Source organism: Pieris brassicae, chromosome Z, assembly GCF_905147105.1.
Source record: "Pieris brassicae chromosome Z, ilPieBrab1.1, whole genome shotgun sequence".
Classification (NCBI taxonomy): Eukaryota; Metazoa; Arthropoda; class Insecta; order Lepidoptera; family Pieridae; genus Pieris; species Pieris brassicae.
The window spans coordinates 11,972,486-11,997,442 of NC_059680.1; the positions used below are offsets into that span (position 1 = coordinate 11,972,486).

The 24,957-nt window shown below is 37.1% G+C and overlaps 2 protein-coding genes across 13 annotated transcripts in view; both read right to left on the minus strand.

The window, feature by feature from the left end:
- Positions 1-1,946: 1,946 nt before the first annotated feature.
- On the minus strand, positions 1,947-14,384 carry LOC123718565 (keratin-associated protein 5-4-like). 2 transcript variants are annotated; one of them, XM_045675185.1, is made up of 18 exons: positions 14,288-14,384; positions 14,184-14,228; positions 13,287-13,310; positions 12,464-12,490; positions 11,881-11,907; positions 8,875-8,901; positions 8,487-8,513; positions 8,331-8,357; positions 7,621-7,653; positions 6,842-6,868; positions 6,468-6,494; positions 6,207-6,233; positions 5,218-5,244; positions 4,834-4,860; positions 4,173-4,199; positions 3,491-3,517; positions 2,840-2,866; positions 1,947-2,093 (listed from the first exon to the last, which is right to left on the minus strand). In XM_045675185.1, exons 1-18 carry the CDS (start codon positions 14,327-14,329, stop codon positions 1,974-1,976), a joined length of 615 nt encoding a protein of 204 aa, XP_045531141.1. In that variant the 5' UTR covers positions 14,330-14,384; the 3' UTR covers positions 1,947-1,973. The 2 variants fall into 2 exon arrangements, with proteins under 2 accessions (XP_045531141.1, XP_045531142.1); XM_045675186.1 differs by having other exon boundaries at positions 14,184-14,336.
- Positions 14,385-15,257: 873 nt separating this feature from the next.
- LOC123718852 (potassium channel subfamily T member 2) overlaps positions 15,258-24,957 on the minus strand; it is a 47,940-nt gene continuing 38,240 nt past the window's right edge. For 2 of the 11 annotated variants that reach the window (XM_045675773.1, XM_045675778.1), the window contains exons 13-24: positions 24,483-24,892; positions 22,824-22,958; positions 22,148-22,301; positions 21,186-21,263; positions 20,550-20,900; positions 20,340-20,474; positions 20,124-20,235; positions 19,744-19,947; positions 19,383-19,592; positions 18,307-18,414; positions 17,517-17,722; positions 15,258-17,427 (exon numbers count right to left, since the gene is read on the minus strand). In XM_045675773.1, coding sequence (XP_045531729.1) covers positions 16,899-17,427; positions 17,517-17,722; positions 18,307-18,414; positions 19,383-19,592; positions 19,744-19,947; positions 20,124-20,235; positions 20,340-20,474; positions 20,550-20,900; positions 21,186-21,263; positions 22,148-22,301; positions 22,824-22,958; positions 24,483-24,892 — 2,632 coding nt within the window. In that variant the 3' untranslated portion in view covers positions 15,258-16,898. The remainder of the gene's footprint in view (positions 17,428-17,516; positions 17,723-18,306; positions 18,415-19,382; positions 19,593-19,743; positions 19,948-20,123; positions 20,236-20,339; positions 20,475-20,549; positions 20,901-21,185; positions 21,264-22,147; positions 22,302-22,823; positions 22,959-24,482; positions 24,893-24,957) is intronic. The other 9 variants (XM_045675781.1, XM_045675784.1, XM_045675780.1 and 6 more) reach the window with 8 other exon arrangements.

A 24,957-nucleotide genomic window follows, 5' to 3' on the forward strand; every position in this document is an offset into this window, starting at 1 on the left:
ACACAATATACAGGATATTTAGGTAAAGCAAACTGCACAGGCCTCCACACATATTCCCTGTGTTGTGGGCAGCCAATCTCTTCCTTTTAACACATAAACTGTATTTACCTTTATGATATCTACATAACTGCTCGCCTTTTAATTTGTATCTGCCACTAACGTTTGACGAAGAAATGGAACATTTATAACTTCTCTCCAATTGTCATTAAGCGAGTACGATCGTGGTTCAATCTAGCAGCCAAGCCCATGTTTCCTGAGCCAGCGACACGGTACTCGGTGTCAATAGAAGCTTTAATGATTGCTATTGGTATAGCGTCATATCCTTCAGCTTTCCTATTTTTAAGGTGTTCAATAGTAATTTTCGAACCCCTTTCATCATCTACCAAAATCTTCAAACAGAGACTGATAATTCTGTCCGGTTTCGGATATAGAATCTACTTGTGTCACATGTTTGACCTAACCTATCTAAGTGAATTATGTACTGTATTTTTTGTGTTGTGTGTCTATTTTCAGGTGTAAAAAATGTTTATTGTTTAAATTCAATTTTATATTGAATAGTTATTAAGTAAATCTATTCAAATGTATATAGTATGTATAGAGCAATGTTTCACGATATTTTCTCCAAATAATCACTTATGTCAATGTACACTTGTATGAATAAACTTCAGAATTGTATCGATTTTTATTTACTGTTACAATTTATTTGCAGTGCGTCCTGGTTTTCTTTAACTGTATAGATAAAAATATGGGCTTTAACTTTAAAATAATGATAAAAAACCAGCGGCGCTACAAGCTTTCTGATCCTTTTTGGGATTTCTAATAGCAGAGTAGCTGATCAGTTTTAGTCGACTTTAATGTCTTAGGCTGGTTTTCGAGTCAAGCTGACGCTCTGCGCTGGTAGATCAACGCGTAGCTATCAGCGCGTAGCTGTCAGCGCCAACTGGTTTCAGTGTTATTCTGACCGCTGTGAAATACAGACATGCTCACCATGAATGTTCGAGTTGCTGCCGTGTATCATTTATGGAAAGAGAAACGAAGACTTCAAGTTCATCCACATATTGCTCAAAGATTACTAGTGGGTGCATTTGTGACATTACTCGATCAATTACGGGTAGACGAAACTAAGTTCTTTAACTACTTTCGCATGTCATCAAGAAGTTTTGAGGAGTTACTGGTGAAGTTACAGGATAAGTTACTCGTTATTTTCGCAACCGAACTTCTATCACGACTCATTTTTCGATTGTCTGTACTCGGCGCGTGCGTTTTACGTGAAACAGTAGTGATAACTGGGCTGGGTAGCGCGTCGGAGTCATTCTGAAACGCTTCTATAGTCACCATACACATTGGTCCCTCAGCGCCGAGCGTCAGCGTGACTCGAGAAACCAGCCTTAAGCATAACTGTCTTAACTGTACGAGGTAGTGTTAAATTTATTTATTTACAATCCATATAGGTCACCTTTACAAAATCCACAGAAAACCTTTTCTTTGGGAATGGACAATTTTGGTGTCCCTGTGATGTATGCTGTTTATCGCATTATATGTATACCCAACTTTATGTAAATCTATATAATAATCATTATGTCTTGATTATACGTAGTATTGTTCGTTTCACTTTTAATAACTCGGGCCGTCACCAAACCTTACAAGGCGATCCTGCCTGCGGAATCAACTTGCGCATAGCGAATTTGACACGTTGTTCGACAATTTTAGTGAGTTTAGTTTTATTCTTTCTACGGTTTAAATGTACGCGTGAAAATAATCGTTTTCGAAAATTGCAGGAAATTCTTTTAAGGAAGAGACATTCATCGTGCGAAACGTGAATTAAATTTAAATGAAATGATTAAATATACTTTTAAGTTACCCTACTAATAAATTATAATATTTAGGACAAATGAAACATTAATAACCATATGGACTTATGACTGTCTGCTTAAACAAACAAATTATTAAAAGGATATATTTTAATAATGATTTTAAAATTTGGTACGTTTTGAAATGCGCTGAAACTGTTGTTGGTCTGCCACATCTGCCGCGGATTTAGCTTTTACTTTTGCCGCTTGGCTCTCTCTTATACGACAGCGCCGTCCTTTACACTGTAGAGAATTTAAAATATTATATATTACTGCAAGTTAAAGATAAATGTTTGCCTAGTGACTTGCGCATGCGATTGTCAACCCTAAGGTAGTTCTGATATGGTTATGAACCACTAGTTGCCTTTTGTGTCCGCAGTGGACACTAGCATATAGGGGAGGTAAATATCGTGAGAAGACCGGTATCTTAAACAACAGAAGGAAGATTAATAAGACATAAAATTATCAAATACAGAAATGAGTTAATCACTGCAAATTCAGCCCATCGCCTCCACATGTTGTATCCTTGATAGTTTGATCTTTCTTGATGATGCCTGACTGATGAGTTTAGTAACGTCAATATATAAGGATTTACGACTATTAAATGTTTACATGGAAAATATATTGCTGCAACACCGGCTTTGGGACAAACGATTTTATGGTTCATACAGTGCTAAACCACATTAAAATGAAGACGGGACTTAAAAGGGTTGCTTTAAAAAACTCCTATACCTCCCTCCACTCTGTAACTCTCTAAACCAATAATGTTGTTAATCGGCCAAATTAAACATCGGCAATATTGTATTGGTTTGGATTGGATTAGTTAATACTAATTTTGTCATTAACTTTAAGAAATGATAAGAATTTCTATGAATTAGAATTACATACTTCTGGCAACCTCTTAGGCACCGGTAGTACTTTATAACTAAATGGTCACTATACACTAAGTACGGAATTTTATTTAATTGCTTAATTTTTTTTCTACTCACAACAGCTTCGCAAGCAATTCCAGAACACTGTAATAATAAAATAGTTTAGTCTCTACGTGGTTACGATCTTCAGGTCTAACGATAAATTAATAATATATAATATTTATGAGTAGTAAATCTTGGTAGAGCAGTGTTGGCCTAGTGGCTTCAGCGTGCTACTCTCGTCCATGAGGTCGTAGGTTCGAGCCCAAGCTTGGATCAATGGACCAATGGTTCACTTGCTCTCTATGTGCGCATATAATATTAGCTCGTACGGTGGAGGAAAACATCGTGAGGAAACCGGCTTGCATTAGACCCAAAAACTCGACAGGGTGTGTCAAGCACAGGAGGCTGATCACCTGCCTGCCTTTTAGATTGAGAAATGATCATGAAACAGATACAGTAATCTAAGGTCCAGACCTAAAAACGTTGTATTGCTACGATATTTTATTTATTTAGGTACTTAATTCTGGTAGTATAGTTACTCAAGCGATCCAACAGTCTTGATTTAGTTTTTATTATGGGTGTCTTATAACGTGATTTATTTTTATACATTAAAATATTTCTAATTGTTATCTGTGTTTTGGCAAATTCCTTCTATGACCGCCATTTCCTTTTTCACTGTACAGTGAGATAAATAAAAACGTTTTATCTAAGCCAATCATAACTTACCCATGCGGTACATCTCTTAGAATGACACTGGAAGTTATACCAAAAGTATAGTTACACTGATTTCTGCAATTATTTATAAGCGTTGCACATTAACTTTTATTTAGAACAGGAGGCAAACGGGAAGGAGACACACCTGATTTTAAGTGAAGCCCATGGACACATTACCGCTCAGGCTCGCAAGTGCGTTGCCGGGCTTTTAAGAAATGGTATGCTCTTTCTTGAAGGATCCTAAGTAGAATTGGTTCGGAAATACTTCAGCGGGGTGCTGGTTGCACCAATTGCAATGGTTGCAAAAAATGCTCAGTTGTGAAAAGCCGATGTATACGTACTGTATAGGGACAGTAATGACAATTACGACTTGACATTTAAATTCTAAAATAAGCAAAGGAGAAGTTTGTGAAACTGTCACACAAACGTAGTTATAATATTATTTACAACTATTTAATTCGAATCGAGTTGGTCAAAATATAATAACAGTAACTACTGCGTAATGGTTGGTATTTTTGTCTTATGTAACAGTAACAGTAGGCAAACGGGCAGGAGGCTCACCTAATGGACACTTACATTGGCAGGACACTTGCAAGTGCGTGGCCGGACTTTTCGGAAATTGAAGGACCCTAAGTTTTGGACATGTGTTATGGACGTTGACGTACATATGAAATTTATTTAAATTATTACATACCTCAGCTAAGCAAGATGTTCCCGAGCACTATAATAAAATTCAAAATTATTTATTCATATAGGTAACACAATGTACTTTTTTGCTTTTAATTTTACATTTACTGCCACTTCTCAAATAAAGGGCGTAGAAACGAAAGAGAAGAATTGGCAATAAACTCTCCGTCACTCTTTTTAATCGCCAAGTTTCTTTTGTTTTACACAGCGTTTGTAAGGAGCTACAACCATTATACCATGTTCCAAATGACATCTCTAGTAAATAATAATAATGAAATAAAGCAAAAACAAAGGTTTGTCCTCTTTCAGCAGGAGGCATGGTGATATAGGAGCACGCACTTACCTTCTCGTGGGATCAACACGCAAATACGTGGTCATAATAACTTATAATAATATCACCACTTTTACTCTAGAATATGGAAATTTGCTAGTCCAAATGTACAATGACAAGTGAGAGGGGAAACTCATTGGAAAATTTTGTTGCAGACAACAGTTCTATCTGCAAAACATTAAAGGCCCGTCATGCAGAAATTCAATTCCTAAATTCCGCCCAAATATTCTGCAGCCTGGTAAACCCGCCACTGACACAACTCTTATCCAGTTGTCAGTACTCAAGTTGGACTGTATTTCTTAATATACTCGTTAAAAATTAAATCTCGTGTACTCACTATTGCTTCGCAAAAGTCGCCTGTACACTGAAAACGATAAAAATCTTAATTGTTTATATAGTACGAATCACTTTCGCTTTTCGCTTCCATACAACTAGTTAGTAGGCCCTAACTGTAACTCCAAACAGACTGAGATGGCAATGAGCCCTTATTGTCGAGGTGAAGGATGCTGTAAAGTGAAATTAAAAGGACTGCACAAGACGGACCAGGATGGCGGTCTACTCTTGATGGATTTTATCATTTCTTACATGTACATTCTGTTTGATGCTCAAAATATGCTTATGTTTGATGTTGTTAAACATGTCCTGGAATGTTTCTATTCCTGGTGAAATAATCATTTCGTTAAACATTAAATAAAAACGGGGTTTAATGTTTACTACTTACATTCGACCTGCATTTATGACCATGACACTGTAATACACATAATACAATTATGGCAACTCTAAAGTATTAAAGCAAAATTTGTATACGAATATTAAACGACAGAACACAAGACGGTCCCGAATTATTACAAATATTTTGCGATTTTTCACTTCGCACGAGTGACTACATTTCGTACTCTACTCTCCATGGATGTCCCATAAATCAACATCGAGAAGTCGTGTGGTAGTGGTCAACCTCAGAAATACAATAATCAGAAGATCAGTCGCGATTTTTTTTAACTTTTGCCAGTCCAAGAAGTAAATGAAATGTTGTATAATGCAATATTGGCAAAAGGCAGATTTAGTCCGGATTCCAAATTGGTATAACATAACAATGTTTTTTTTAAGTACGAACAAAAAATTATATTCTTATCCTACCTAAAATCACCCGACTTAGGACCGACTTCCTATATTAAACTTGCTGAAAAGCAGTCGAAACGTCGAAGCATGTAAATAATACTACGAGAATGCTTTATTTAAACTATGGTCTAGGGACCTAAACTGACATAAAAATTTGGCAGAAAACTGTGAACGCTTAAAGAAGTGAAACTATTAGGTTCTCGCAAGCAAACTTTGAAGAGAATTGCCACCGTTAACAAAATAATAATACGTTTTATTTTGACATACAAAATTAATTTAGAAAAAGCTCTCTTGTTGAGTAATAGACGGAGGTGCGTATATCCCAAATGGCTGACCAATTAAACTAACTAACGAGTACTTAAGATAGCCGGCAATGGGTATTCTTAAAAGGACAGCAACGCACTCGCGAGCCCTCTGGCGTTGAGAGTGTCCATGGACAGCGATATCACTTAACATCAGGTGAGCCACCTGCCCGTTTGCACTTTTTATTTATTTTTTCGAAAATAAATTGTAGTGTTAGTCTGAATCAAAAATAACTACATATATTTTATTGTACTTTACGTAATACGTATGAACGTAAAAAAAACTTACGTTTGATATGGCGGATGCACCTTCGCTCTAAAAAATATTACATAGTTCCTATTATTATATAGCTAATATACAATTTCAATAATCAAGTCCTAAAGGTATCCGGTAAAACAGTGTTTTAATTCTATTAATTCTATAAATTCTATTTAATTCTTAATGTGAATTTAAAAAACGTACACTCATACTAAAAGTAAGTTTGAAGATACGTTTTTTCAATTTAATTCGACTGTAAACTAGCTATTAAAATATCATATTTGAACTTACCAATGTAAGACACGCACCAGCGTTGCACTGCAATTAGAGATTAACTAAAACTATCATATTGTTTATTATTATATATTTTAATGTACAAGTTGAAGCTACGCACTTCACGTAAGATTATAATTTATATCATATCATCAGCGTTTTATTCGCTGCTGTTGATATTATCGCAGTATAATATTTTTACTACAGGTCACAGAATCATTGCTATTGTTTTTCATCTGTCCTTAGAGATACGTGTAGGCTTATGTGATGCCGAATGTAATTCAACTCCAAATATTCAATAACAGTGCTACATTAGTCATGTAGTTTGTAACAGCCTGGCGGCGTTATAGAGAAGCATGGAAGCATAAACTCAATAAAATATTATTAACTACCTTAGATTGACACGCGCGACCGTTGCACTGAAAATTAAATTTTATTTCGCAATTATGCATTAATATTTATGAAAGATTAAAATGCTTTTAAACATACTGGCCCTACTCCAAGGACAATCAAACTAGACAAAATGAACTGGTTGCTAATCAAGACAGGGTTTTCTTCTTCTTTTTTGAATAAGAAATCGACTTTGACGTACTCACACACTGTTAGACTGTTTGTTAATTATTTATTTTCTATAAATATTAATATATAATCTATACATAATAATTGAGTTATCTGCTGCATTGTTTTTTTATAAGACCTTGCGTCTATTTTATTTTAGTATAGTTTGTTTATTCTAGGTACTTGGTCTTCAGATATAACTACCAAATCAATGTTTAAAAACTATATTAAAAGAGTATGTATGGCGTTTCTTGCTCATTCCTCTCCATATGAAACTATCTTTTGGAAGAATCAACTTGATTAATTTTTTGCTCGAAAGGTGAAGAAAAGTTAGAAACCGGCTTGCCTTAAAGTCAAAAAGTCAACGGCGTATGTCAGGCACGGAGGCTGATCACCAACTTGATTAACAAATGATCATAAAACAGAACAGAAATCTTAGGTCCAGACCTAAAAAAAGGTTGTAGCGCCACTGATTTTTATTTTTTAAACTTAGTCAATTGCTCCTAAAGCAATGATAACTAGAGCTTTATTTAGATAATGATTATGAATAAAGTCCCAAAGCCAGGATGCCCTCGTGGCATAGGCATAACGTAAAGTAAGAGGTGAACTATACCTTTGACATACATATGTTTAGTACTCCATCACACTAAAAAAACACACACAGAAAAATAATTAACGTCTATTTCGACTATTGAGTCATGATTCATGATCAATTTGAAACACAGGAACTCAGCTGTGCTGGAAGTCGTGAAACAATAATTGTTCAGGCAGACCATTTAATGAAAGAAATTATCGGTAGATCATTTTTGTTCCATGTCCCATTGGGAATTGGACAAAATATTCAATAATAAACACCTAGCGATCCGGCTTCGCACGGGTAGATATTTTTAGAAAATAAATAATATTCAGGGAGCATTAATGTTTTGAAATCGGTCCAGTGAAAATATAATTCTTTGTTCATTATAATACTGGTAGAGTAAGTTAATCCTGCGTAGCTTTTGACATAGAGATGTATGGTGATGTCAAAATGGACCGCAACAACTCTGGGGTATATAATCATAACGTATTGGTATTGACTTATGGGAGACATAGATCCTTCTAAATATCGACTCCAAATGTAAGAGTTAGCGACTTGGATCCTTTTGCAAGGAATTGCGTCGTCGTGCGCTTTTTCTTACCTTTTGACGAGCAAGTCTTAGTCTTGCGTACATTGTACTTTATTTAAAAAAACCCTTCATTATATAGATATTGATAGACTTAATAATTTATGAAATTAAAATGTTTTAACATATTTTTAATGATTTAAGATTTTTAAATCCTTACCGACGATTTGCAGAATGGACCAAAACACTGAAAATAGACCAGAGTTTAATATTTTTACATATATTTATTTTATCGCACGTACGCACAGATCTATCTATCATGAATGTAGATTAGAATTTTTTAATAAATAATTATCAATAATGATTTTTTCTTTACCTCAACTGAAGAAAGGTCGCCTTTCACCTACAAATAGAATATTTACACAGGTGAAGTCCTATAAAAAATATACTTTGTAATTTATTTGATTAAACTTATAATTTTGATTTTACTTACTGTTACACTTTTTTTATTTACAGTTACTTGAACAGAGAATGATTAACAAAAAAATCAACTTAAAATAAGTATATTGAGTTTATATACAATAGCACAGAACATAGGTAGGATGAGTTTCAAGATAGTTTTTTTTATTATTATTACACTTCCTTTATCGTACGTCTCTATATATTATGGAGACTAGTTTGAGAATAAAAAAATTGTTAAAAGATTGTCCGAACGTGAAATTATTTCTTGGTTAAATAATACGCGATAAAAAAACATACTTTACCTTCGCTGTGGAATTGAATCCAACTGCCTGCAATTATTATTTATCAAATATATAAAGTATTGTCAAAATAAGATCACCGTAGGTGTTTGCATGTTTGACATCATCTTTGCTCAATCACTCTCACTTATTTTTCAAGGCAAGGGGAGAAACAGGCAGGAGGCTCATCTGATGTTAAGTGATGCTGCCGCTCAAGGACTCAATAGCAAAGGGCTTGCGAATGCGTGGCTGACCTTTTAAGAATTGGTACACTTTTTTCTTGAAGGACCCTAAGTTGAATTGGTTTGGATATACTCAAGATGGCATAGTTCACGTCGAGCCGTCCTAGCAGTGTTTCCTTGCGCTTCGCGTTCTAATAAAATACCTTGAGGGCTTTTCCGGTGTTGGAGAGCAATGAAAGGTTCCAAAAGATTCGCACTGGTGTGCTGAGTCTGGTGATATATGTTTTGACTTTTATATTAAATATTTATTTTAATATATAAAGGACAAGAAGTGTGGGAAGTTGACCCGGTGTTTTTTTTGTGTCGTTTTTGTCTCGATGACATATTAGTTTTTGGTGGTTTCCTTGTGTAGTGGGTTGCCACGTATATGTGAGTACTTTTTATCTTAAAATTGGCTCACGAAATTGGCCAAAAATATTTTTACAAAATCTGGAAGTGGTTGTACAACCAATTTATTTCGGAGGGAGGTCTGAGTACCTGGAGAATAGAACCACCGTCTTCGTCTACATTAGGCGGTTTGAGTAGTCGGAAGATATCTGAGATTGGATAAAGAAGAGTGGATATATTGGTGTTAGCATCTTTGATGATTAGTGATATACAATATTCGGCGTCTTCTTGTTGTTGACAAGTTTGGTGCCAAGTGCAGGATATCGTCGTGAAGCGTCGGTCAACGGACATCTGGCGGACTCTACCGTAGAGTTTGTGGTAGAGTCGGTGGTAGGGTCATCGACTCTACCGTAGAGTTGGTGGTAGAGTCGGTGGTAGAGTCGGTGGTAGAGTCATTGACTCTACCGTAGAGTTGGTGGTAGTTTCGGTGGTAGGGTCATGGACTCTACCGTAGAGTTGGAGGTAGAGTCGGAGGTAGAGTTGGTGGTAGAGTCGGTGGAAGAGTCATTGACTCTACCGTAGAGTTGGTGGTAGTTTCGGTGGTAGGGTCATCTACTCTACCGTAGAGGCGATTGGCCCATGCCTACGGGAATGGGTGAATTGCCCGAATCGTGTCCGTTCGGATGACGCAGATACTGTCTAGGCATGGGTGCTTTCGGTGGTATCTGCACAAGGTGGCAAGGTAGGAAACCCTTCCCATCTGCCACTATTGCCCCAGAGGACACGGCGGAGCACATCCTAGCCGATTGTGCCACTTGGTCGAGGCCACGCCACGACCTTATGTCGGTCGTCGGGACGCACCTCTCGCTACCGAGCGTTGTTGCAGCAATGCTTGGTAGCCAAGAGGCATGGCGTGCGGTAGCCTTCTTCTGTGAGCGTGCTCTGCGAATGAGGCTTCCGAGCGTCAGCGGGAGGTACGTGGCGATGGCCGGAGGGGTTGTGCGTTTGACCAACAGCGTTCCGCTGGGCCGTCGCTGATCCCGTATGCAGACATATTCGCCTGAGTTCCCTGAATTGAATGCCTAGTGCGACCCCCGAGGGACTCAATGTGGTGCCGGACGTCATTAATTTATAATGAATCTATCCGGCATAACAGGCGATATGGAGGGCTCAGGATAAAAAAAATTGTGGGTCGGGTTTCTCCCCTCTGATTAGCAGAGGGATAAGAGTTAACCATCCTCACAGTCCCCGCGATAGTGACTGCATGCGCACACGGGCCTGCAGTTGTGCATTTTTACCTCCTTCATAAAAAAGCCATGTGGAATATTAAATATACATAAAGAAATAAAATACACTGTTGTCTATATCTCCATTATTTTATTAATGACATAATGTTGATTGATTGATGATGATTTTAATCTCACTGGCTTACCAGCCAGTAACTTACTTATCAAAGAAGCGGTACACCACAGTTCTCCCCCCTAGCTTTGGACCAAGTAAGCAGCTAGGAGCTAGTCAATGTGCCTACGCCAGACAGAGCCGTCATCAGTTATTATTTTATAATGTAGTCTCCTTAAACGTTCCTGAATGGTCCCGAAACGCCAGCGCTCCGTGGAGCCGACGGTATAATCACAGGCCTGGATGCGATCACCTGGATAAAACTCTTTGATAAGATGTGGCTGGTGTTTAACTGATGGTGTTCGGAGTTCCCCTCTCAAGAACATCTCACATTTCTCTTTTGATTTTGGTGAAGGCTTCTTCGCACTGTGTAGTCCATTGGAAGCTTGATTCTTTCTTTAATAATGGTTGTTTATTATTGGATGTTCTTTTCATGGTGTAATGGTTGCAGTTCCTTACAAACATTATGTAAAGCAAAAAACTTAGCTATTAAAAAGAATGGCGGAGTGCTTCTTTTCAGTTCTTTTCTTTCGTTTCACGTTCTTGATTTACTATTTAAAAGACTTACAGGCTTCTTCTGTTTAATTCCATATAAAATTCAGTTCCTATATATCCATGGCATCGCGTCTGATTCTTGCGTTCGTGGCTATCTTTCTATGCGTTTGTGAAGCTCATACAGAAATTGCAATACTTCTAGGCCGATTAATAAAACCAGAGACCTATCCTATCCTAATATATATATATACAATAGTATCAACTGAGCTTTGTTAAGCGAAAGGCAATGACAAGCAATGGCATAAATGAGTTATTACATTCAGTGTGTGTGTGGGTGCATGTGAGAGTGAGTATGAATGTGTAACTAGGTGTCAGGTCCCAGTATCATCTACAATTCTGAGTAAAGTATCTTCAGAAGCCGGTCCTTTAACCGTTTTCTTTATTTTGGATGGTGAGCGGGTAGATATTGATGGCCTATTTATTTTATGGTAGATGTAGTCTGCTTGCCTATTACTGTTCTGTTTCTTGGCATGGCATCGCAATGCGTGTGTACAACTAATATACTTACCATTGCAGTCGACATGCTGCCGTAACACTATAAAGAACATTTTTAAAACATGAATTTAAAAAATATATTTCTTAACTCGCTCTAAACAGTTGTCAAAAAGGTTACGTATTTGTGTTGCGTTCAAAAACCCCTTTGTGTTCTGCTCAACCTGATTTCTTCTTCAAACGATAACAGTTTAAAATCTTTTTTAACTTTAATACACTTTCGTCTCTTTTTCTTTCTGTGTTTACAATGTGAAAACTTTAGTTAAAACTAGACAATTAGTACAGTATTTGGTAAAATATTCGTTCCAGCGCGTCTTCTGTATTTAGTTAAATAATGTACAACTAAACAAATTGTGTGTACACGTTTTAAGGGTATTATTGTAAGTTAACTTTGACTCAATTAGCAATATCATTTAAAAATGTAGCATCATAATTTATGTTGCTATTTCAAAAAACGTAGAACGGTTATTTGACAATTTTGCTACGAGAAAATAGTACATCGTGGTGTACATCTTGAAGAAAACGTTTATAAATCGTAAACCGAATGCGAGCTACCTTTAAGGAATTATTTATATCGATTAATTTAAAAAAATACTTACATAAGAATGGCAGTCGTTTCCTTTACACTGAAATTTTTTAAATCATATCGAAATACTAAATTTGATTGACCAATTTCAATACTACATACTTAGTGTAAAGCTAAAGACAATCGGTCGAGTGAACGAGTAATGTAGGCATTAGCATCCAGGTGACGAGAGAGCAAGGACCCTCGCGGTTGCGTGGATCCGGCAAGCCCAAGCAAGGAAACTTTGGAAAGAGTTGGAAGAGGCCTATACCCCATCAACATACGTATGGCAACATACGTAAAAACTAGAGTTAAGAATTTGTATTATAATTATTTAACTGTAACATTTTTGGAAACTAAAACTTATATTATGATAAACATTGCATACATTGATTCCGCTATAGTCGGCGCAATATGAACTGAGGCTTCGGGTCATAAATCATATTTATATACTGTCTCGCTCGCACTTACAGATCTTATGGAGAGATGAAGTGATTTCCGTAATTGTACTTTCAATAAAGGGTTAGGTACGATCGATATGCTAAATTATGTTAAGTATTACTAGAAATAATTTATAGCTATCTAAAATAAAAGTTTTTAATTTGTAAGATTAAAATGTTTGTTTCGACGTAATCATAGAGAAACTGCATAGATCGTAATGTGGTCTCAAAAGGACCTCTTCTAGTCATCTCTTTTCTAGGTTCTATTTCTTAGTTCTGAAGGTCACGATGACGCATCGCATTGCATCATTGCCCCACAACTCGATTCCAAATGCGTCGTCTTTAGTAAATAATAGAAATTTACTGTATGAGAATTTATGATACATGAAACCGACAAATAATATAAATAAAACACACCTTTGCTGCGCAGTTCTTCTTCATCTTCAACAAAAGTAAAATTCAACTATTAATATTTACTATAAAATTAATGAAATCGGGCCAATTAAAGCGCTATTAACGAAATATTACAATAATTATGGGTAATCCTTAATAATAATCCAGTAGCGCTACAAGCCTACATGAATCTTTACCTCAGATTGCATCCGGTAAGATAAGATCAGTCTTCTGCATCAGACACGAGATTTTTTGTTTTGAGACATGCCGGTTTCCTAACGAGGTTTGCCTTTATCTCCCACAATACTACTCATTGCACACGTTGAAAAAAAAATCCAAGAGGCCACATCACTGATTTGAACGATCATAGGTGTCATGGGTATCACACGCTTTAGCCACTAATCCAACACTTCTCTGGGGCGAATAGGAGGCAAACGGGCAGTAGGTCCACCTGATGTTAAGTGATACCACCGCCCATGGACACTTACATTACCAGAAGTTCTCGCAAGTACGTTACCGGCCTTTAAAGAATTGATTGACACATATTTCATAGACTATTTTATAACTTTTCTTCATACGTTACCAACAGCCCCTCAATTGGTACACGCTACATACACTAAACCATCAAAAAAAGATTATAACAATATTAAATTTCACCGGCCCTTGTCTTGTTGTAGATGGTGGCCTGGGTTTGGAGACTACTCCGCCTAGTCAGAGTGCATTTGATGCAACACGCGATTACCCAGCATACCTCAGGACGTCTCAGGAATCAGTCAGGTTATGTGAGACAAACAATAAATAGAGATCTTTTCGCTATTTTGGTTATCTATATTCGGTTGTAAACATGAACGAGTATTTTTATGAGTGATTTTTGCAAAAAAAAAGCTAAATATATGATGAAACTTGCGTAATTAAACTTACGTGCCCAGAGTCTTCCATTAAACCATTTTGAGAGAACAATGAAACCTAAGAAATAAAATTACTTTACAACTTGAATTGAATTTAAAAAATGAAGAAAATTTTACCATAATTAAAAACGCAGCAAAAGTGACCGTATATAACGACATCTTATCTTTTATTGTGTTTAATTGATTTCTTGGTTGATCAACTTATCAGTATTTACTACGACTAGAAATTAAATCATTAACGAAGTATTCTGTTGGCTTCATTAAAAATAAAACATTTCGTTAAGTCGTTTATTTTTGTCAGCTTCGATGTTGATAGTTTATTAGCTCTGTGGCAAAATGACAGCTGACAGTAACGCCATTGTTGCGACTTAATATATTTCTTTCGATAATAACAATAACTACACAATCGAATAAAGAATATTCGGTAATTTATAAATAAAGTAATATTAGCAAATTGAATTTAAAAAACTAAACTAATAACCGCTAATAATTAACAAGTATTAGCGGTTTTAAAATGATATGACTTTGATGCTCTTAATTTTATTTATTAGTTCTAAAACAACGAGTATGTATAAAACGTTACAAGAGAAGTTGTAACTCGTTGTAAGAGTGAGACAGCCTATTCACTGGAGCATTTAAATTAGAAGAATTAAGTGCGTATATAATTTAGTTCTAGTAACTCTATTATTATAAAGAAAGGAGAATTCAGCAAGAAGGTTAGTATGAGTATTAAAGTTCAATAGTATATACAAATAAACTAGATGAAAAAAGTCACGTTGGAGTTTTAGAGTATCTAACTTGAAATAGTCCAGCCTCGTATGTTTGCAATATTCCACCCAAGTGACGAAAGCAAAAGTTGCAAAGCTTTCTAGGGAAACGTTGAACTGTTTCAATTGTATTTATATGCATTTTGAAATGTGGTGACCAGATTACAGATTGTAAAATATGGCCAAGAGTTCTCATCCTCAAAATGTCTGTGATGTAGAATATTTGAATCATCTGTCCTATATATATATTATACAGAAATAAATAATGATCTTCACTCTCAGCGGCTCGGAAATAAAAATACATTACTGTGTGTTAAATTTATTAGAATCGCATTAAATGAAAGGCATCACCGCCAAGATAAAGTTAAACATAGTGGAATAAAGATAAATATATTGATATAATCTCAAATATTCTACGCTATATACTAATAATACATTATAAATCTCTTTTTTACATTGATAGTAAATTATAATTTCACTAAGGCCAATAAGTCTTGGCCAAGGTTAATTAGCGCTGGATAATTCCGCTAACATGTGTATCTATATATCCACATGTATACTACAAAATCTGAACCGAGAGACTCTATTTAACATTGACATGGTCTATGACCAACATTTAAAGCCGTAAACACAAGATTAAATATTTCAATATTATTTCATTAAATATTTCGCAATCTGCGTTTTCTGTTAAATGAGTTGCTTACGTCAAAAACGTGTTTAATATTTGTTATAGAATAGAATTGTGGCTGGAAAATAAAAGTCCTATAAGCTCGGTCGAAATTCATACATTACACTAACAATACATTTTTTTTTATTCTAGCAAGTATCGCATTAGTATATATAAACCTGTCTAGATTTTAAGGATCTGATGAATATGATTTTTGTCTAATAAGAACAATACAATAATGGGGCCTCACAATCATATCTGATACCGATAACGAGATCAAGAAAAGTTACTATTATACAGCTGGTAATCATTGAGAAAAAATACAGTTTTTTTAAAGATGATACTGCTGGCTTACCCCCTAATATCAATAGCGCTTTAAATACAATAAATACAATACAATAAATTGCTATCATCATATAACGACGGAAATGATTATTAAAATATTCATTGAGAAGTGCTAATAGTATTACATAGAAGCCCTGTTTAAATATTATCGATCGATCAATGTTTTTACCACATTTATATCATAATACATAATACAAGCATACTTATTGTAAGTAAAATAATTGTATAGAATCAAACCCCTTCAATATTATATCCATTTGAAGCGGCCAAGACTCACTGGCAATTTTAAAGTAAGTGCAGACACACGATTACGTTAAAACTGTAACGATTTCGCGTTAGCCGTCGTAGTAAACAGTCGACATAATTGCTCTAAAGTCGAATAACTTAACTTAGTGAATGTTCATTGTTGTACTTTTTCTTTCGTCCAAACAAATATGCGAATGTCTTGATATCTGATTGTGTTAAACACAGAAGAAATTAAACTTCCTAACGTTGCAGCTGCGTAATACATTAGATATTTACAGACAAGGCATAAAGTTATGGAGGGAGTAGTGAAGGGTTAACTGGTCTGTGAGGGGGTAGGGGGGATGAAGCGAATATGTACAGCCTTACGCCGACGTGTTCCCCTTATCACTAACTACCTAGTTGATCCCGCTAACATACACTGCCGCTCGCGCTACTTCAGGCTACTAACACGACGCTAAGCCCTTTACTCTAACCAGTTACACAATACATCAGCCCCAATTCTAAAACATGTCATTTAATTTGCAATTTACAATTGGGACTTTGAAGAATTTCAAAAGCCAGATTGAAGACTCCGTGCAATCCTCGCAAAATAACTTTAAGGTGAATTACGTTTATGAAGGGGACAGACACTAAACTCTTTGGAGCTGTAGTACTGTATAAATATTCATTAACAATTGTTTAGAGAACCCGAAATGGGACCGAATTACACGATGGTTCCCTGCAGGTGTTGGGGCTCAGGCGAAGATGGATGCAACTCCGGCCATCTTTCTTCCAGTGGTGTCACCTCCAGTCCAGCACTGCCTTGCAAAGCCAATTTAATCGCTTCAGCGTCCTGCTCTTGTTGTTGTTGCTGATGTTGTAACAGAGAGTTAAAATGCGTAATTCCGATTTCCTCGAGACTGCTCTTTCGCCTCCGAGGGCTTGCTATGCCAAGCCCCTGACGGAGCGATGCCGATCGGCACAACATTGCATCATCCACAACACGCAGAGAGTTTGAGCGACCACGAAAATCTGTGAGGACAGTTGGACTATCTGGTAATGATAAGGAATTCGCTTTTGTGGTACTGAGTGGTGGTGCCCGTACAGCCGAAAGTGTAGAGCCACGTCGTCCGCTCCCAGCACTTGCTGCCATTGCGCATACACTTGAACAAAAACTAATGTTCGATTTACGTCTGCTATTGTGCCTTTCGAATGTTTTTTGAGCTGCGAATGGTGATGGCCGCACCAAATATCTGAAATGCAACAAAGATTTGAATTACAAAATATACAAATTTTATTTTACATTCTAGTCATTCTATTACAGGTAATATTGTATACTTACATGACGTCTCCCTCACACAGGTTAAGGTCACAGCTTGGGTTAATTATAACGTAGGAGAGACTGTTCCTCTTCTCACTCACGTCGTCATAATCAATGACGTTAAGGTTGAGCGACTCCATGCGAGAGCGAACCAGATTTGCAATCTCCGCGCGTTCTATCTGTTGCGCGTGGTTGTCTCTTGCCTCGTCGGCTAGACTTGCTGAATACTGGGAAATATTACTCTTCTTCTTTATATTAATGCTGAATTCATGTTAATTATAAGCAAATCTACAACAGCGTGTTTACTCGCCACAGAGTACACACATTGACGTAGAAAGCTTCAAGCACATACGTGCCTTGATATGTGAATATTTTTTTAAGAATCTATAGCATAACTTCTATAGGTAGATTCTAAATTCTTACAATAAAACGGTTCCACCTGGAGTCACTGCAAGTATGCAATCTTTTATCTAAATGAAGAATTATTATCATAAAAAAATATTGCATGCTTGCAGTTACACCGGTCACCGAGAGGCCTCGGCATAAGTGTGCGGGTCAAACACACACAGTCTAACACTAAACTATGCGGATCTAAAGCCTGCAAAGTGATCGTTTTGGAACCAGTGAGTTCTATACATAACATGATCTAGTACCTGCAATACGTCTCCGAGTGACAATGGAAGTTATAATTGAAGAGATATATTTAGGGTATGCGTGGAGCCGGCCAAGGGGCTGCTATGAGGCAGGGTGTAAAGGTGAGCGTGCGCGGAGTCCCTTAGCCGGCTCGAGCGTCCAGTTGCGGGGAGCTTACCACCGGCGTGCGGTCGCCGTAGCAGCCCGTGAGACAGCCCGTGGGGGAGCTGGAACTCGTGTCTCGCGCCCCCCTCGAATCCCCAGACCGCGCCTCGCTCTGCCCGCCCTGCTGCAACTAGCTGTTCACACTTCTGCCATATACACACACCTACACCTGCTCTCCGCAGGAACTCATACACACACACTCACACTGTGATATAACATGGTGATTCATGGCACATGGAAGTATAATAGGATTTTAATTACAAAATTATTTTTAGTTGGAAATGAGAGTGACGATTATGCTCATGCTGTCTATGGCCCATCTACAAATTGTATTATTTAATTACATTATCTATTTCAGCAACTATTTATTTTTTTATGCTCCATCTAAGTTCGCTTTGAGTCTCTATGAAACATGCAAACACTGTTCTCGGTATTTTATGAGTTGAAACGTTTTGTTTAATATACTTATAATGTCCAATCAATGTACAGCTGAAGTATAATCATACAGAGAATAAAATTATAAATTAATTATTCGCTACAAGATTACACATATTATCGTTATTAGAGAACGTTATGAAAACTAGATTTATGTCGTATAGAGCACATCTACGCTAGGTACATGCGAAGGAGCGGGACTGCGACAATCGGTCTGATAACGCGAACAGGACGCGCGCGACGCTGACCACACGAACATAACGTGACGCTCCCCAGAGTATATCCCAATAAGTTATTTAAGTGATAAACGCAAAAGCATTAGTAGTCACTTAGCTTGCTTGCTAGCAGTTTGCAATGATATATGTAAATACAGGTATAAAGATTAAGCACGTGGATTATACAAAATAAGTTAGATATCGTGAAAAAGGTAAATTTTAGTCAATGCTAAACTAATTATAAGAACGCCACAAGTGTAGGCTTGGTTGTACAAAAGTTGACGTGTGTGCCTATGTTTCGAGGAAAAGACAAAAAAGATTTATAAAGCCTGAAATACAGTCCAAGGATGGGAAGATAAAGTGAGATCAGAAATTAACGGAAGATAGCGGATAGGATACAGACTGTATTTGAGGAGATTCCAGTAAATAACCGACTCACCGATGGCCGCGATGGTCGCATTCCCGTCAGTCGTGACCACAACCAACTTGGCGAGCCGCGTGGCGACATACTCACGTGGTGTGAGGGGTCGGCCAGGCTTGTATCCTGCGTTCTATAGATCCCAATAGGGATTTCGCAAGAAGTCGAGCACAACTTTTGGTATAGTCGGCCATACGTGCGAATCCACATGTCTTCCTTTCCTATTCTCATCTGACAATTTAAAAACATTACAACATATTAAGGATCGTTTATTAAAAAACACATCTGAGCATTCGCAAAAACAACGCGTAGCATGATGGGGATGAATGAAATGGTGGTGTAAATGAAAATGCAGTCGCGTATCGCTAGCGTGAAAGCTTACAGATGTTAGGAAGCCTGAGCCGGGAGCCTGGTCGACCCCCAGCAGCAGCCGCACGAAGGTGATGACGTAATCTTTGACGAAGGCCTGGTAGAGTAGTGTGTCCAACATGGATGCTGAAAATACGGAACCCGCCGCAAAGGGGAGACGGAACATATACGAGATATGAGAACCTCGCTCTTTCTCTCTCTGAAAGGAATTAAATACCTATATATTTTGTGATACAATCTACTTATTTATAATACTCTGTAAAACTCATTACTTAATTAAATAATATATCATGTTATCTGTGGCGGTGGTAAAAGCTTGTAAGGTCGACTAATTTATTAGTACTTTACTGTTTTATAACAACATTATATGTTAAAAGAGGTCCTTGATATTACCTTTTCCATCTTGGAAAGATGCAATGCATATTTATCATGTGCGCGGAATTGCATAAAACGCATATTTGACGACTGCGACAGTTCTGTTATTGATCTTATCGATGGGAAAAATCTGCAAAGAATGAAAATATATTAGATTTAAGGATAACGGAAATTCTTGACAATAATTATTAAATACTACCAGATTAAATTAAAAAATAAGTCTAATGACTTTACTTGAACATGGTCTGCACGGCGACGATAGTATTGCAGTCAGACAAACTGTCTTCCTCCGCTGAGTTGGATAATTCTTTGTTTACAACCACTACGTTTTCTGCAAGTGTTATTCCAGCTCTCAGTAGATCATCCAGCCTGCAGAAGACGAATTTATTTAATCATGTAATGTAATGTAATCTTGAAATCTCTACTATCGCATAAGAAACTTACGAGTCAATAGATCCCATCATCCAGTAGACAAGTGGGAAGTAAGATATAGCATCGAGAAAGGCGATATCAGGTCTTCGTTCCAGGAGAAGTATGATAGGATTCAAAGATGTTTTGGTCCTGAAGTGAGCTCGAAGGGGAATAATGAAGTTGTATATGCCATTTGAAGCGTAGTCTGCGGCTAGAATGATTGTCTTGTTTTGCCACTGGTACTCTTTAGCGTTCCGATAGGCGCAGTGTTCACACACTTGTGCTAGCTGCAAGCAACATAACGGCTTCTTCTCCTTCAAGAGGTAGCAGAGAGTAGGGCTGACCCCGATGAACGGTGACACGGGCGGGAACCCCTTCACTATCCTATACCATTATGTTATGATTACTCCAAAGGTTAGGTTTCAAGCCAAGAAAGTAAATGAATCAAAAGCGAAGCTAGTTCTAAAAAATAGTCAAAAGGTGAAAATTGAAAAGGGTGAAATACTTATTTTAAAAAGTGATCTTCAACTAAAGTGCGTTTACATTTGTTAAAGCATGCTTAGCATCACAGTAAAATCTAATGATGGTACATATCAGCGATCCCTGCGGTCGTTTTTAGGTGGACGTTAGGTGGGATGGTGGGATGGGTCGTAGGGCAGGCAGTCTTACCTGGTAAAGTCATTGCGCCAGGCGGGTGCCGCGTCGCCGAGTGCCAACGATGAGAGACTGGTTGACGTGGCGTCGTCACTGCAGCCGCCGGGACATTAGGACAGACGTGGGGCTTAGGGCTTACAGTACACAGTATACACATAATGCACGCATTACTATTGGGGGCTGCTACACACTTGCGGACTCACACACGTTGCGCACTATATCCTATTGTATATCTAATATGTACATTCACTGCGCAGGCAGTGGCACTTTTTAGGTGTAAGGTAAAAAAACAATATCGTCATATTAATCATTGTAACTTAATAACGTGCATGCTTATTGACAAAGATTTGATCTTTATGAAAAACGTTTATAAATAATAACATTCTTTATTATTTATGTATAATTTTATGCAAAGCTTTATTTAAGAACATAATAATAATTAAATTCAATAAATAAAAAACAAATGCGTCCATCCAAATGCAAACTGTATTATTATAGTGAATGTGCTTGCTATAACGACAGAGAGTTATAAAAAAATAGTATTTATTAGAACCCAATTTCCGATAACCTAAAATAAAATAAATTCTATATGAGGTAAAGTAGAAAATCATTAATGTTTATTTTATCGATGCGTAGATAATATTCTTATTAATATCAGAAATTGGGTACCACTAGTGGTTAGCATTGCCAGTTATAGGCATTTTTAACATTGCTTTAGTTTAGTTAACGAGTAAAAACGCGTAGAATATACTCAATTAAATAATCCAACAAATTTGCTTTTAGACAAATAACACAGTCAATGCCAACTCAATAGTTATTTTTAGTCTTTAAGTTGAAAAACATCTCCTTGTCTATAGTAAAACGACGATACACGGAAATAGAGAAGAAAGATAGAATAAAGAGGATGTTGCATGCTTGCGGGTGGCATATGTGGTGGAAGGCGGATGAGCAATTACTGTTTGCCTGGTTGCACTTACGCAATCTTCTCTGAAGGGGTACGCCAGGGAACATTATCCTCTAACTCTTCCTCGCTCATGTCTAGTTCCCTCTCCCCTTCCCGTTCTTCTTCTGCGATGTTAAAGCTACTAGTTACCATGTCCGGTACTGGTAGGATGGATGGTCGCCGACTACCTAAAATATCGACTAAACTTGTAATATAAAACATATAAAAAGATGACAACTCACTCAACACGTTTTAAAATCATAAAATCAGAAGGTCAGAAATCTTTCTCGGCTTGTTTTAAAATGAATGAAATTTAGGACATATTGTTATGTAATAGTAGCCAAACGGGCAGTACTCTTACCTGATGTTAAGTGATACCGACATTGCCAGTATGTTAGCAAGTGCGTCACCAGCCTTTCAAGAACTGGTACGCTGTTTTCTTGAAGAACCCTAAGTCGAATTGTTTCAGTGGACAGCTGGGTGGAGCGCGGCAAAAACAGCCTTAATGAGCTCTCAGTTGTGGAGCGACCATGACCAGACCAGAACATAATCACGATAAACACAATTTTTACATATTCCAATTTAAATTAAAAAATCTTATATGGAAAATCAGGAGAAGGGATGATTGCTATCGACGGCACAATGCAAATAAAATAAACATGATAACTGGTGTGATTAAAAATATTTGATATTTGTAACCTCGAACGTACCTCGCCGATGATGAAGAGTGTCCGGACTTAAATAATGATTATCTGTTCTTGGTAGTAGCAAATGACTGTCCGTGGCACTATCTGTGGCTGGTGAATCTTTAAGACCCCCCCTGTGGTCCGATCCGTCCATTTTATCTGATACAAACACGGTAATTACGAAAGGCCACATCATTAAACTTTACAGTATAGACAAATTTACTGAAACTTAACATAAATCTGTATTTGTTTGTTATGCGGCTGTATGGTACCGAATTTTAAACCCGTTTAATAGGCAACTATCATGATGGGGCTAGGTCATAAAATATCATCATGAATAATGTCATCAGCCCTGGCCATCGTTACGTGATATAAAAATATCTGATCGCGAGAGCAAATTATACATGAGAAGCCGCACCAACGCAGCCGATTAATGAAAACTGTAGCACGTTCCAAAAAATATATAGCAGAACATGCCAATGAGAAAAATTCATTAAAATTAACGTTGAATTGAATTATTAACCGACGAATTATAAATGAGCGTTACGAGCATATTTTACTTCTGGATGAAAGCGAATACTAAATTGCGATAGATACTCGTTTAATATTTACGTTCTAATTTCAATTTTGTCAAACTTTCTACGCATATCCTAGGAAAGCCATTAATACCTCTAAATGGCATGCATCTCAATTATTACGACAAATGGACGAACTCCAAAACTTCACGATGATAATAAAACATGTACATTCCTCGGAGATCTTACCAGCCATTTTCAGTCATTTTAAAAATTATCAAATTAAAAATTATAGTGCAAACATCCATAGCATTGCGGACGAAACGAACTATTCCAATTTGGGGGATTTCCCTAAAATTGAGGGGAAATCAAGACGTCTTGAGAGTTTTTAGAAGGTACATTTTATTTAGGGATTTAGGGATGCAACAATTTATTCAAATTCATACGATTCTATAAAATTTTTAGTAAGCCTAGAGCCAAAACAAAAAACTAAAGCATAAAAATATCAAAAAGGTATAAAACTCCAAAATCTAAATTTTATATACTTGAATGACTCTTTTTTGCATATTTGAATAACCTCTCAAACTGAGCGTACAACTACAATTTTAGGGGTAATACACACACCACCCTCACATACACCCACACAACTTTATTTCTAACTTCTAACTAGTTAAACTTCAAATCGATTTGCCTACCCATATATGTATGTACTTTTTTTTTCACTCAGTATGACTTTGCTATGAAATGGAAGCCTGGTAATCCATATCACAGGTTCTTACCTAGCTTAACCAGTACCTTCTTAACTGTACTCGAATTGTTGTTGCAAATGTTATATGGGAGAAATAATAATAATTATTTTATTTAGGGTTATTTGAAGTTAGTCCTAGTAGGAACATTCTGTAGAAGTTAGCACCACTGAGCCGGTCTGATAACTTGGTATTGATTCCTTGCGTCCGCAATTTGCAACATATACAGTGAGTGAGCTGCTCTTTGTCTGCTGTGCCAATTATGTTTTATTAGTTGCTAGTGCGCAGTAGCCGCAGTAAATTTTGATGACATCGAGCAACCTAAGCAAAATAAAGTCTAGTAAGTAGGTCGAATGCTAGCCGTATTGCATTCGGGCATCTGTATCCGGCCTACTTGCACAGTATCCGACCGTGGCACTCACAGCTAGCAACAGTTAAATTAGCGGATGATACAGTATTGATGCGTGATGGCGATGCATTTGGTGGGGAGGTCGCGGGAGCTTGTAGAACCACTTGTGGAAGGGCGGATTGAGCCATGTTACTACCGTCTGCTGTTCTGGGCTGGGCCGCGGCCTCCTCGCCGTCCCCGCCCTTTCTTCTTCCTTCGCTAGAGAGGAGGCTACATGCAGTTTGATCTTTTGTAATCAACGGTTTGCTTTCGGTTTGTTGATCAGAAACTACGAAAGCGGAATTCTCTTCTTTTGTTATGCTCATGTAATAGCAAGTGTCGCTCGCTTTCATTATGTGTCTCGGTCCCGGGTTCAAAAGTATTGTTTCTTCATAGAATTCTGGTAATTCGGCTGGACGAACTCCTACCAATGCCACCCCGTACCTTAAAAAGACAAGGCTTGTAATATCTAGATCTAATGCTACCTAAGAAGTAATAATTACGAAATG

Coding starts and splice junctions, on each gene's coding strand:
- LOC123718565 (XM_045675185.1), bottom strand. CDS start 14,329: ATGTCGTTATATACGGTCACTTTTGCTGCGTTTTTAATTATG. Junction 6,495..6,841: donor GTCGCGCGTGTCAATCTAAG/GTAGTTAATAAT, acceptor CTCTAATTGCAG/TGCAACGCTGGTGCGTGTCT. Junction 2,867..3,490: donor CTAAGAGATGTACCGCATGG/GTAAGTTATGAT, acceptor TTATTATTACAG/TGTTCTGGAATTGCTTGCGA.